The 15,484-nt window shown below is 34.2% G+C and overlaps 1 protein-coding gene across 1 annotated transcript in view; it reads left to right on the top strand.

The window, feature by feature from the left end:
- Positions 1-7,740, top strand: part of LOC123874076 (ski oncogene) — a 133,565-nt gene extending 125,825 nt beyond the window's left edge. Inside the window, exon 2 of the mRNA XM_045919249.1 lies at positions 1,135-7,740. Within this exon, the coding sequence (XP_045775205.1) occupies positions 1,135-1,650 (516 nt within the window). The 3' untranslated portion in view covers positions 1,651-7,740. The remainder of the gene's footprint in view (positions 1-1,134) is intronic.
- Positions 7,741-15,484: the final 7,744 nt, after the last annotated feature.

Here is a 15,484-nt window from a genome sequence, read left to right as displayed (position 1 = left end):
CACACCCCAACCCCCTCCACCAGAGCCTCACAATGACGCTTCTGCACCCCCTTCCCCACTCTACCCCCGGGTAGGAGGTAGGAACAGGCAACCTACCTGCATTACGTAATGCGGGCGGGATCCTATGTTGTGGCGCTTTCGTATGGATAGATTTTAGAATTTCTAGCGTGATACGTATTTCTCATCTAAAATCTCTAAACTAAAGCCTCGATAGCTCAACGGTTGAGGAGCGTACTGAATTCCTAAAGGTCGGCGGTTCAAACCCCACCCGTTGCACTATTGTCGTCCCCATTGGCACAAGCTTTATGCTTAATTGGAGGGGAAAGCGGAGTATTAATCATGATAAGCATGGCTAATATTCTTTAAAAAGAAATAATTGATTTTTATCCTCTCTAAATTTTCAAAATTTAATCAAGTAAATTGATTGTCTAAAATTAGTGCTACCCTATTCTCAATATTCGCGGTGGAAAATAATAGCACTACTTTTAGGTATACCTGTCAATTTGGAAGTAATATTTTGTGGATGAAAACTACTTCAATGAGTGAAATCGAACCACGGATGAATCGCAAATTTTTGAATACTGAAAATACGAATGTAGGGTTTAAAAGCAAAACATTAATAACACACAACCGATAGATATACATATTATTTGTAATGACTGCAGCGTAACTTCACGTACATACTTACTACATAATAATATATTAGTTTTGCTCTATTAGATTCTGGGTAGGTATGTACCTACTAACTCAACAACAAATAACATTGTTATTGAGTGATCGACAGTACACAGTAAATTCACGCTTATCAGTAGACTTTCTCCTTGTCTCGGCGTCACTGTTTATGATTGCAAAACCCGTGCCTTGACGTAGATGTTTTCCTCAGTTGTACGAGACAAATAACATTATATCTCAGGAACAAATAACTGAATAAATATTTAATAAATAACAATCTACAATGTAACTAAAATAGTACCGATTACAAAGATACTATATATAGATAGATATAAGAACTACACTATAAAACTAAAATAATGTCGTACCATTAGCACAGATATACATTTATCCCCTCCCAGGTTATTTTAAGTCCCAAAATGCAGCGAGTCAAATAGTCAATATTTCTTTTCTCAATTCCAGGTTGTGGAGACGGTGGTGTGCAAGCCTGAGCCAGCAGAGTCCCCTCCAAAGAAAGCCAGGAGTGAAGACTATAGCTACGCGATATATCTCGACCCCTATGCGCATCTGCGATACAGAACAGTGCCTGCCTTCAGGCCCTGGGGAAAGAGAGAACCAGAGTTACAGCATCCAGAAAGAGTTGTCCGCGTGGCAGATTGCACTAGGTTCGAGCAAGACTTCCAGCCAAATGTAGCTTTAAAACCACTAACACCCCCTGTAGATGACGTTACATCGTCTACGTCCCCTCCGCCCTCGGATCCAGAACTAACAGCGCGGCTGCTAGACGCAGAAGCCAGGTTGTCGGAAAGAGAACGACAGCTGAACGAAAGAGAAGAGGAACTGGCGCGGCGTGAAGTGAACCTTCAGGAAAGAGAAAGGGAGATAGAACGACGAGAGCGAGCCTTAGAAGAGAGGATAGAAACGAAGCAAGAACCGTACTCTTCTCCAGCCGAGGATCCCGAACGCCCGCCGTGTTGACCAACGCGAGTGATCGTCAGGTTACGATTCAAGTGAAAGTGATGAACGCTAAGACATTGCGTCTTCAGAGTACAAAATGGTGAAAGAATTGAGGTTTAATGACGTGCCGCCGCGCCGTGTAAATATGCCTACATTTAAAAAACTTTTTCAAATCTTTGATATATTATTATTATTGTTAATCTGTGACAGCTGTTGCGATGCGATAAGGTTTTATGAAACTCTATTGTCTAAGGTTTGATCAAATTGAATTTACAGATGATGATGTTAAAAAAATGCTGCTGGATACAGATACAAAACTTGTACATAATCATTGAAGTACAGTTTATTGAATTTATAAGTTTTTTTACATAATTTACAGATTGACCTTGTAGTCTTTTTTAATGTGTGCCATTCTGAAGGTACTGCTGTTACCTTTTTTGTATAACCTCATCTCTGCTTTTCAATAATAACATAATACTCACGTAATATAAATAAATAAAATAGTTTTTAAATCCTACAACCATAAGCATAATTTATACAGGGTTATTTTTAAGTTTTAACGTACGATTAGGTATTGTGTTCACCTACCCTATTATTTTTCTTTCTTGTTACCATTTAGAATACAGACAGACATATTAAATTGATTCAATATTCATAATCCATAGTCCGTAGTGAAGAAACATTTAATATGTATGAAATAACTCTGTATAAAAACCTCAGTTATACCAAATAACATAAAATAATAGTTTTTTTGTAATTCACTTATCTATTTGCATAAATTCATAACCATATTATGGCTTACCTTTGATGGTTGTTTCGGATGTTGGAACAGAGTTCAAGAATCAAGTGGAATCAATATTTGGAATTCTCGATGAATTGTGACTATGATGTATTGCAAATTCATAATTATTACACGTTACGATGTATATAAGCTAAATTCATGCGTAAAAGCCCTAGACAATGTCTTCGTTAAAGTTAATGCAGGTCGGCCTAAGAAATGTTCGTAAGTAAGCCCTATACAAAATATAGAGTAAAATCGCTTAGAATAATATGTTTATTACAAAGCTGTCATAATATTAATTAAGGGTTATAAGACTTATAGCCCGTGTTCTACCTCATTGTATATAAAATATTTGGCTAAAATAAGAAAACGTAAGCTTTTCAAGGTTTCAGTACCTAATTTCGAGTCTGGACTTCGGAGCAATAATAATTGAAAAAAAAAAGAAAAAACAGTGTGCATAATCACTGCCTGAATAAATCTATTAGGTAATGATTTTTCTGTCTATATTCTATTATATGTAGAATTTTTACTAATATATTTTGAGAAAAACTCGGTTGTAAATCTTCGGCATTATGACATTTAGCCTTAGTCTTACATCACAATTTAAAATGTTTTAAGTAGGCCAAAATGGAGTTTTAGCATTTTCTATTTTACTTTGATGGTTTTATCCAACTAAATATTATATAGTTTTTCATAACCTTTGCCAGTAAGAGTGCATTTTTTATTTTTTTTGCGGTCACGCAACATTTTTACGTACCTAATACGTAACTTTCTCGTTGCAAAAAGCAACTTGTGATTTTCTTAGCTGTTTTTAGAAGCCTTAATTTTGACGTAATGTGATCATGATCAATGTGATCGTTAGATGTTATTGTAAATTGTCCTATTCATAACCGATTTAATCGACTTAATTTTTTATTAGTTAAATAATGGTTATGAATAACGGGGCTACATAAATATAGGTTGAGTCGCAATCTGTGAAATTTATCGAATTAAATTTTCGATTTTTTTATTGTTCAAATCTAATATGGTGGCTTTCGCGCCATTCCGGTTTACCCGGTAATGTCTCGGGCATAGATTATAGAAATGTGAAATGAGATTTCACTTTTTGGAAGTGACTGTTTTATATTTTGGCAAAGCTCAAACGTGTATAGACAATGTTTTTTTCTTGGATATATATAATTCCTTTCAGAGTGCTGTTAAGTTGTAGATCGTTAGTCGTTATACGGTATTTCATTTCTAGATAAGATTGTATCTCTAGTCAAGAGACTTTTCGAAAAAAAAATTACCATTTTACTTTTTAATAATACTTATATATTATTCACATAGGTACCACAGACGAGTGTAATATGAGTAACTTATTTTAAACAATAGAATTAGATACATACTGTATGCCCGTATGTGTAACATATAAGACATAGTATATATAATATATATGATAATAATTATTATGAAACTTTTCTGTCAGTACCGTTACTGAATCACGTATTTTGGTGCTATAATAATTTTTGGCTTGGCTAACCTAGTGGTTAATTGTAAATATTATAATATAATTTGATTATTTATTGGCAACTATGTTGTTTATGTAGCGGTTTTCAAAGGACAGTTGTTTTAAATATACTTATTTTTTTTTATTCTACTTTATATATGTTTTAGTTTTCTGAAATGGCTTAGCCATTTTTTTAAGAATTACGAAATAAATAAATACAAGACTACAAGTGTATGAAATATTCGAATTTTGGCTTGTGTTACCAGCAACGTATATATATATTATGTCCAAACTATTATACATAAATCTATAAATAAACATTTTATGGAACTTTCTTAGCTGCTAAATGATATTCCAATGTATAAAAGATAAAAGTTGTCACGAAATTTAGTTTTTAATTTCAATGGAAATTTAGTTAAATTATAAACGTTGCCGATAATAAGTAAAAGCAAGTTTCCAGAAAATATGACTGTAGATATTATACTCTTAATTTCCAACTAAAATATATTTAATTTTGTGAAATAAAATATGTTTCATATGCCGAACTTAAAGGTACACAGAGCAATAATGAGTATACTTAGGTAAAAATGACAGTAGACATATTCTTTTTTTGTTTTATCAGCTAAGAAGTATTTATTTGCTATCTTTTCACTATTGAAATTAATGCTTAATCCATGTGTAGGTTGTAACTTGTAACATATTTTTTCGATAGAAAAGTTTCAATGTCCTCTCACACTCTCTTCATAAAATGGTGCTAAATGCAATGTTTGTTGGAATAATCGGATTCGTCTTATCAGTGGTAAATTATTCTGTTTACTTTTATGGCTCCAATTTGGATATAACTAACACTATACTATTTTTTATTTTTTATAAAAATAGCGAGCAAACGAGCAGGCGAGTCACCTGATGTTAAGTGATTACCGCCGCCCATGAACATTTGCAGAACCTGAGGAACCGCCAATGCGTTGCTGACCTTTCAGGAATTTGTTTGTGCGCTTCTTGAATAACACCATCTTGTAATCTAATGGAAATACCGCAGAGGGGAGTTGATTCCACAGTTTGGAAAAAAGGACGCAAAACTAATTTTAATTTAGTGTATCTTTTCTTTTCATTTTAGTTTGTGTTTTATTTCAATCACATTAGTTGATTATTGGCAATAAAAAATAATATTAAAAGTCGATCGCATAGTCGATTAATCGACAATAACAAGTCGGGTGTTAACTAATTTGTACTAAACCTTAGTTTAATGTTGGTTTCTCAAAGTTTAGCTTGTCCGAATCGAAGCCAGTTGTAAATATTTTAAGCTGAGAAAATGTTATTTGTTATTTCTGCCAAGACTCTGTAGGTTGTAAATCAAAATATTCTCTTTATGATTATAAAGTATTGGGATTCGGGTAGCGATGCAAAGTGAATTTTTTTATATGGTATACAAAAATTTAGTTTCAATTAACCCAGGCGTTTATTTTGAAATTTAAAAAAATAAATAATGGAGATAATGGATAACCATCAGATAAAGGAATTCGTCGATATTCAATTTAGAGAAAAGGTTTCTTTAGTACCTATTTCCTAACCGACTCTATCGATAATCACTTTTCCGGGATTCTTCCAGAGTTCTAAATGCGATCTATCAGAGTTCTAATTTGTGATTCTTTTAAACAGTTTTTTCTTTCAAAGCAACGCCATATTTCCTTTTACTTTTTACCTACTTACCTTTAATATTGTGGCTAATTCCGTTGTAGACAAATCTCTAAACTAAACTAAAATGACACGTCTAAAATTGTTATCCCTTTCATACTGTTGCCTGTGGAAAAGGATAGCATTTATCTCTAAACTAAAATGACACGTTTACATTTATTCCTATCCCTTTCATATTGTTGCCGGCGGAAAAGGATAGCACTAGATTTAGACGTGTCATTTTAGTTTAGAAATTAGAAATATTGTGATAAGAAAATCGGTCACAATGTCAGATTTATTTTAGCTTGGGTCCCATTAGAATAAAAAAAAAATGTAGAGACAGTGAGAGTTCCATGTAAATGCTTACTTTATATAATATGGTACGACAACGTGAGCGAATGTAAGGCTGTAATAACCCTAAAAATAGATTAGGCGCCTAAAAACCCTAACTAGAACCTTTTATCTACGTTTATAGACAATACACATTTTTTTACGAAAATGGTAGTAATCTCGTCACAATATCTACAGTTGTTTTGATTTTTTTATCATGAAAGTCGAAACTCATTAAGAACATCCTCTTGAACCTCTTTTTGGATGTGGACATTTTCAAAATAAGTATAGAATACCTAAAGAAAAAAATCATGAAAGGTAAAATTTATTTTGGATACTTATTCCTAATATTTGTAAGAATAAAAGTGAAGTATTTTATTAAATTATACTTACTGTTTATTTATTAAAATGTTTTTATCCTACCATTGTAAATTAAATTTTATTTAAATATTTTACATATTTTAGTACCACTATTTAATTTTTAGTCACTAAAATATTTTTTTTGTTAATAAAGGACTAAAATAATAATAATTCTTTAAATATTTCAGCTCTATTGTTAGGTATTAAATTAAAATTTAAAGTATGAACCATCCTTAAATTTACTTAAGTTTGGATAAGACATATTAAGCAACTCTTTTACTTATTTTCTGTGAATTTTCGGTTGAAATCAATAGAACGCACTTTGACTTTGCTTAGACTTAAGTTTCAGTTAAAACGAGACAGATTTATGCCAGCGGTATAACGCTGTCTCGTTTTAACAGTGTCTTAAGTCTGAGCAAAGTCAAAGTGTGCTCTTTAAAGCTCAACCTAACTCTTTTTAAAGATTCTTTGGAGGTATAGAGAAACCTACCTGTAAAATCTCAAGTTTAATACTAAATAAAGACCTTTAATTTAAAAAAATATACATGATATCGGATTTTAAATCAAATTTTAATTTTAGTGTCGTAAACATATGATAAAGGGTGTAGTGCTTCGGGGTTTTAGCGCATTCGGTGATTTGCCAGGGTATGACATACTCCTGTGATCTCAATGTGTGAATGATTAACCTTTGTAAGTTTTTGCTAAAGAAAACTGACAGTCGCAAAATATAACCCTCTTTTTATTTTACGGTGCCGATTTAGATGGCATTTCTCTAAACTGAATTTAGTGGTTTTGCGTGTTTTAATTATTATTTTTAACAATATGTTACATTAAAAACTTACTGGTTTAAGCCTATACAGACGCGAGCTTCTTTTTCACACATTCGTTTCCTGTTTTGTCTCGCAAGCGTGTAGTAGCGAATTATGTCAAACTTGTCGATGTCATTAATGTCCAGCCACATCGCGATGTTCAACGGCGTTTCCCGTTAAACGCAGATGTACCTAACTACGATCAACGTACATCGGCATTCACATAATGCTGTTTGTCGTTAGACGATTTTAACCCCAATTCAACTGACATTAGACGTTAACCATTCAAGTGTGGCCACTCAGTTTAACACGTTGATTATCGCGATAATTATGGCGTTGTTGGGCATTGATGTTAACCTTAATGTAGCCGCCACATAACAACAGGCGTAAAAAATGTCTGCGACGGCCATTTTTATGTAAATGCACCGTTAGAAAAAGATGCAGCTTAATGTTTGAGATCCAAAGGTCGTGGGTATTTACTTTGATTTTGCTGAGACTGAGGACAGAGTTATTAAGACAGATTTATGTTGAGATATAAATCTGTCTCGTTTTAACTCCGTAAGGCAAAGTCTGAGCAAACTCTTAAGTTTAGAGAAAAACATCAAAATCGGCATCGAAGTCAACCTTCAAGGTATTATTTTAATGGAAACAAGAAATTTTACACTGTTGTTATAAAAAAATACGTACCTGTAAATAATTGTATGCATAATATTCATTATAAATTCAGGAAAAGGCGCAAACCTTCCTATAAATAATTCTAAATGATATGGGATTGTAGTCTGATTGATAAGAAAAATTAAAATTGCCTTTGAATTTATTTCATGATTATATATTTCTTACTTATTGCTATCTTGTATGAACTATGAATGTGTAAATATTTGGGAGATTTTTTAATAAGTAAGTACTTATATAAAACAATTTTTTAGCCCACTCCCAATTAAACTGGAAGTGATTACATGATATAAACCATTATTTAGTTAAAATTTATTTTTGCTGTCTGAGGTAAAATTACTTATATTTAGGGCCTGTTTCACAACCTCAAGATAAACTTTATCTAACAGATAAATTTGACATTTTTGACAGATTCCCAATACAGAAACTGTCATAACGCCAAAATTATATTATAAATTTTATCTGGAGGTTGTGAAACATGTCCTTAAAATGATTTTAATTTCCAACCACCCCTGTGTACCTAAATCATTTTTGATAGGTAATAAATAGTTAGGTGCCTAACTACGTAAGGTTTTACCCAGTAAAAAATCCATAAATTATTTACTTACTTTTAAAAATTAAAAAACTGAATGTGGTTAGCCTTGTGCCAATTGTTGTTATTACTTTGAGATTGTGGGTTTAATATAGCAATAGGTAAAAAATGTATAATTCATATTTAGCGTTTTCTTTATAAATTTATAATAACTAATCAAAATTATTGTAAAACGTCATCTGTTATACAGGCACACGTAAAGCGGAATTCACATTACGAAGTTAGTAGTACGAAATTAGTGATATAGAAACGTATTATTAGTGAAATTAATGTCGTGCCACTAATTTCGTAATGTAAATTCCGCTTAATAATATTATTTGTTAAAATAGTTACTAGCTCAATAGACCCGGCTTCGCACAGGTTGGTTACACATTGGCGCCGTTTCTGTTGTCTTTCTCTAAACTTTTAGAGGATGTGCATCTTTTTCTTTTTAATATTGCTAAAAAAGAACGGAACATGAACTTCACATATAAATACCTACTCTAAATTTTAGTGCACGATACAAATTTAAACAATAAGCTCGCGATTGGCAACTAAAGTCACGAGGTTTGACAGCTCTAAATTAAATTTGAACTGTCAAACTGTGTCTGTCCTTTTCATATTACATTAGCAAGAAGAGGATGCGACAAAAAGAGGATGCGAATATTCAAAAATTTGTGCTCAGAATTCCTAGGTAGGTACCTACTACCGAAGTAGGTACATACTTAATTGAATTATTAATACATAATATCATTGGTTCTCAAAATGTTAACGTCTTGCCATTGGTACCTACCAATTTGCGTTGTACTTACATACAAAATAATTAAACTATATCTCGATAAATGAATAAAACGCAATAGAGTTTGGAACTAAAATAAGTTCAGTATTTTTTAAATCAAAAACTTTAAAGTTTAGTTCTTTTTAAATCTTGCCCGAATCAAGTCTGATGTTTTAATTGTCGTAAAAATAAAAAAGAGGGTTTTGACGGATTTTAGTTACGCTGAAAATTAATCATCAATATAGTGCCTTGGCTTTGACAACAGATGGCGTTACATATTTCATTTGCTTGCGTTTTGATCATACACTAATTTTGTTGTTTTAATACTTTTAAATTTTCATTAGTCCCTGGCTGTGAATTTCCAGTGGTTTTAATTGACATGACTCTATGTATTGCCATCTTTTTCACAATATATTTTTATAGAGAATGGGATAACCTGATTTTTAATCTTGTTAATAAAATAGGAGGCTCTATGCTATTCGGGTGGATAGTCGCGAAAAGCGAATTCCGCGATGTTTTGGCAACGCAAAGCAACATTTGGTATTACGTTATTATTTTGAAAAACGAATAAGTAAAATATATTTTTAAATATAGATACTACCTAAATGAAAGTATACCTTCGCGCTACTTTTGCAATTTTGTAGTTTCTTGTATAGTTTATTTAACCACGAAGTTGCCTCAAAATTTGCCCTAAAATAGAGATGTTTCAAGGATCATAACTTCAAAAAAAAAAATTCCATGTTAGCTGTTGTCGGGCATAGATAATGAAGAAGTAACACGATATCTGGCTTAGTTTTAGAATTAGAACGACAAAAATTAGAATTATCAGTGTAGTACGGTAATTATGGCGCGTGTGCAGTAATAACCTTTTAATTCATAGCATACCTACCTACAATAGAATTGGTACAAAGTACCAAAATTAAATACTAATTTTATTAAATGCGACTGTTTAAATTATGGTTCACATGGATATGAAACTGTTTATGAACTGTGTGTGTTTATATCAGAATACCAGTAATATACCATTGCTTATTCTTTTAACCAATTTTTATTTGCAATATAGAAAGCATCCTACAAACATGCCAACTGACTGGGTTTCTGACTTAGAGCCGATTTTTCAATCGTCAAACAACTTTTATCTGAGGAATAAAGAGGTTTAACAGTTTTTGTATAGTAAATCTGTCAAAACGTCTTTAATCCTCAGATAAAAGTTATTTGACGATTGAAAAATCGGGCCTTAACCTATTGGTTATTATGTTTTTAACGTCATTCGGCTGGCTTGTTGGCATAGACATGTTGTCCGAGATCTATAGAACGTACTTTAATTTTGCTCAAACTTAAGTTCAAGCTAAAACGAGACAGATTTATGTCAGCGATATTATCCCAGTCTCGTTTTAACAGTTTCTTAAGTCTGAGCTAAACAACGTGTAGGTACGCTCTAAATATCAGGTTTGTAGAGTGTATTTCAGATTGACTTAGATCAGTTGCTCGATTGTGGTAAACTGATAGCTACAATGTTACGATTGCAATCGTCTCTGATTGGTTGACGCTCACTCACTATTGGCTACAATGTATTCCATAATACCAAGCATTCGGCCAATCACAACAATTGCAATTGTAATAATGGTTGATGCAGTTTTTCCGGAATCGACCTACCGACTAAACGTCAAAAATGAAGAAAAAAACCAAAATGTCAAAATGTATCTAAGTATCAAGTTGCGGAAATATAATATAATTTATAAATATATCGCTCACCCTACTTTGAAATGTCACTGTTCACACTGAGATGTAATTTATACTTTATTATATTAAGTATATTTCCGTAGTTTGAAGGCAACTCACTGTTTCGTTTCAACTCAAAGTAAAGTTAAAGTACGCTCCATAAATCTCAGCCGTAGATGCTTATGGACATTCTTTTAAACGTTTTTTTTGGATTGCTACTGAATTTTAATCAGCAGAAACTTGTGAAACAGTTTGTATATTGTAATGTACCTGATAACTAGAGGGTTAAGATATGAATTATTGTATAAACCGAGATGTTCTGTTATGCACACACAATTATAACGCGGTTTCGGCGGTGTGTGTGTGTGTCCGATTATGAAGCTTAATTATTGAGTACCTTGTGGAGCAATAAAATGAAATCATTTTCAAAAATATTGTTTGCTTTTCTTACCCATTTCAGTTGACCTTATGCTTTACTCGGTTGCGGTCGACATGCATCAGAGTCGCATGGAGCCGCTGGATTCAGGCGGCGCATATGGCATGACGTGTTAAAGTCCCTACAAGAGACTTATGTCTAGCTGTGGGCTTCTATCGGTTGATAATAATAAAGATGGGAGTAGGTGTATGTGTGTTTGTTTATCAGTTCATCGGTTCCCTCGTAATTGCCAAACTACTGAGGTTTTGACAAATGAAAATGTCATGGATAAGCCGTATAAAACATATACCAAAAAGTAGATTTCTATGGGCTAGGTTATTATAGCGGATTATCATGATCAACTCATTGCCGGCCCACTACTAAGCACGGGTCTCCTCTCACAAAACGTTTTGGCCATTGTCGCCAGGCTCAGCTTGCCAAGTGTGATTGGCAGACTTCACACACACTTGAGAACATTATGTAGAACTCGCAGGCATGTAGGTTTCCTCACGATGTTTTTCCTCACCTATAAAGCAAGTGATAAACTCGGAAAAGAGAGATGCATGTCTGGGTGTCGAACACCCGATCTCTCGAATGGGAAGCCGACGTCAAATTTATTATTTGACGTCGGTAGGCAGTATTACATTAAGCTGCATATTCATACCTAGACATAACATAATACTTAATTACTATTGTTAAAACAATAGGTAGGACCTCAATTCATTACTCACCTTGAATTTTTACTCTTGCATAATAGAACAAAAAATATGTAACTATGAGTTTTTTGTTAAAGTAAAATATTAGACGTACCTACTTGCGTTGTTTTATACCTACCTCCCTATCAGCTAATTACTTGATCTATCAGCATATCAGCTAATAACTTAGTGTGCAAGGTGTTCTGAAGATAAGAAATAAAAAATAAAATAGGTATGTCATTGAGACCCTTCTCTTTTTTGAACAGATTTTTATTTATTTTATGCACAATAGTTTTTGATTTATCGTGCAAATTGCCGGCAAAATACCCGAGTACGGAACCCTCGGTGCGCGAGTCTGACTCGCGCTTGGCTGGTTTTTAAAAAAACCTGCTACGTATGAGGTTGATAAGCCGCCACGATTTCAGACTGATCTTGATCGCACTTCAAGTAGTTAGGATTTAGTTTGACCACGGATGTTTTGGTAAATACCTGGGTAACATTTAGGTATTAACGTTGGACGCTGAGTCACAAATTGGAAAGCTTGTAAAAGTTGCGCGACCAGACTAACTGCGAGTCGCCTTTCACAATTTTGCCTTTAACTTGGTTTTACATAACAATTTATATTACAGAAGAGTGATACTTAGGTAAGTAGTGATACTTAAGGTGAACGCACACTTATCCGAGCCGAACGAAACGAATTTTAGAATTCTGTATAGGAAATCTTATGAAACCTCCCACACTTCCCCGCGTCGAATCGTCCGAAGTGTGCGAGGTTTTATTAAATTTCATATATAGAATTCTAAAATTCTTTTCGTTCGGCTCGGATAAATGTGCGTTCACCTTAATAATTATGAATCGGAGATTCAAGTCCCTGGAAGGAGCGACAGTGCATGGGCGCGGCGGATCAAATCGGACGTTTCTTGAGATCCCATGACTCACTCCAAGAAATCCTCGGCAACCTGGGTGGTCTACTCGGCTTCTGGAGCGAGCTTGGATGGTGGAGTTAAGACTCCGGTGGAGTGAAGCCTCCGGCGAGCAGGGGCAACGCACGCACAATAGAGTGGAAATCTGCCCGGTAAGAAGGCAGAAGAAAGAAAGAAGGAGTGTTAATGCACTGGGTATTGCAGAAACCCATGAATGAATTTATTCATACTGCCCCGCCCCGGCTTTGCACGGGGAGCTTATGACAATAACTTTCGTAGGGATCTCTAATTTTTTGAAAACAAAATCTATTTTGAGAAAGCTCCATTATTCTTGAGTAGCACTCTAGTGCTACTCAAGAATAATGGAGCTTTCTACTGATGGAAGAATTTTCAAAGTTGGTTGGTTCAGTAGTTTCTTAGATTACTCCCTACAAACAAACTTTACCTCTTTATAATATCTATTAGTACAGATCTACCATGTGCCACATATGATCTTTTAGCCAAGACTCAACCATGCACCGGTTCGGAATGAAGATTCCACTGAGAAGAGCCGCGATTGTGCTTACGCTCCAGGAATTCCCTACGAATAGGGTTGCCGAATATTTTCCAGAACCACGTATTTTATTTCGATCACAGGTTGACATTTTTACGAGATAAACAAAAATCTTCATAGATGGTTCAAGGGTCATCACCATTATCGTTATAATCAACCGGTAGACGTCCACTTTTGGATTTAAATTTCTTGTAGGGACTTCCACACGGCATCCAAATGCTGCACTTTTCGGTGCAAGACTTAGGCTGAAATCTATAAAGCGCACTTTGACTTTGCTCTGACTTAAGATTGAGTTAAAACGAGACAGATTTATGTGAGAGATATAGCTCTGTCTCGTTTTAACTCTGCCTTAAGTCTAAGCAAAGGCAGAGCGCGCTCTATAGATCTCACCCTTAGGTTGTGAGCGCACTATGACTTGGTCCTCAAAACGAGACAACGTTATATCTATCTTATTTTAACTGAAACTGAAGTCCATGACAACCATAGAGCTTTGCATGCATGCTCTACTAACTGTCAGGTCGATTTAACAGGGCTCTCTCCGTCACTCGTTTCATACAATCGTAGTTCCAATTTCATTTGAATATTAAGCAACCAAAGTCCATGAAATTTTGCTGACATATTCTAGAAACTAATATCTGTGTCTGTGGTGTTTTAGATTTTTCTAAAAATATGTAGTTTTAAAATTACAGGGGCTCAAAGATTTGTATGAAATTTTTTAAGACCGCGTAACTTTTAAACCGAATATTTTAACGGAAATCTGGAAAACCACAGACACAGATATTAGTTTCTAGAATATGTCTGCAACTTTGGTTGCTTAATATTCAAATGAAATTGGAACTACGATTGTATGAAACGAGTGACGGAGAGAGCCCTCTTAAGTGGTGTCGTTCATATACGAGTGGTAAACGACCCTACTATAGGTAGGTACACGGTACATTATTGCTGTATACATAATCGCTCTCTGGCATTGCTAGATCAATATCATGCCCTGAAATTATCTTTTGTTTATTCTATTGTCCCGAAGGCGGCAGGTAAGTCTTGGCAACACAACATATTTTAATTTGGCAGGTAGACGTGCAAAAGTTGTTATCATGAGGTAGGTATTTGTACTTATCGCCAAATTGACATTCGTGAATGATAAAAATTACTATCAAAATAGATAAAAGCTTAAAATTAAATAAATACCTACCTAGGTAGGTCTGTACTTATTACTGCAGCTATCATTCTATTGCTATCGACGTTTTATCAGGATAAATACCTAAGTAGCTACTTATTTTTATTTTATACATTAAATGTAAAGAATTCACAGGGTAGGTATGTTTGTTACATTCAGTGCCACAAAAACCACAGTCGGTTTTACCAATAGTTATACATAGTTATATTAGTTAGTAAGTACCTACTTAGGTGTTCCGTACCCGAATGATGCCAATGGGACCCTATTACAAGACTCCGCTGTCCGTCTGTCTGTCCGTCAGTAGACTCTATCTCATGAACCGTAATACATAGAGAGTTCAAAGTGGACGAAGTCGTGGGTACCACAAGTAGGTAGGTAACCTCTATTTAGACTACCAATCATACATGTAAAAGGAGGTTGGGTCAAAGGTTCAAAATGATACGGATATGAGAAGAGTACAAGTAGGAAATCTAGGTAATGTTTGTAATGTTAGGGCTACCTACATAAGATACGTACACGTACGAAGCGATTTGCCTCCTCGTTTCTGATCCAAACCGCTAGAATATGGAACGCCCTCCCGGCATCAGTTTTCTCTTCCACTTCTAATATGGGTACCTTCAAGTCAAGAGTGAATAGGCAACTTCTAGGCAGGCGCGCTTCATCTTAGGCTGCATTATCACTTGCTAGCAGGTCTGATTGCAGCCAAGCACTAGTCTGTAAAAAAAATGATCCATTCTGTCGATTTAATAAATCGACAGAATGGATCTTTTTTTTAAAATTTCATGTAATTATCAAATCTTTGAAGGGCTATTCACCATAGTAGCAGTTGTTTGTTTCAAATATCAAAACATGGGTAGGACTTTGGTTATTACTAAATACTAACCAATCCACAAGTCATCAATTCTGAACTAA

Source organism: Maniola jurtina, chromosome 17 (genome assembly GCF_905333055.1).
Source record: "Maniola jurtina chromosome 17, ilManJurt1.1, whole genome shotgun sequence".
In the NCBI taxonomy this organism is placed as follows: domain Eukaryota; kingdom Metazoa; phylum Arthropoda; class Insecta; order Lepidoptera; family Nymphalidae; genus Maniola; species Maniola jurtina.
The sequence above is the reverse complement of the archived record's forward strand: the minus strand, read 5'-3'. Positions and strand labels throughout refer to the sequence as shown.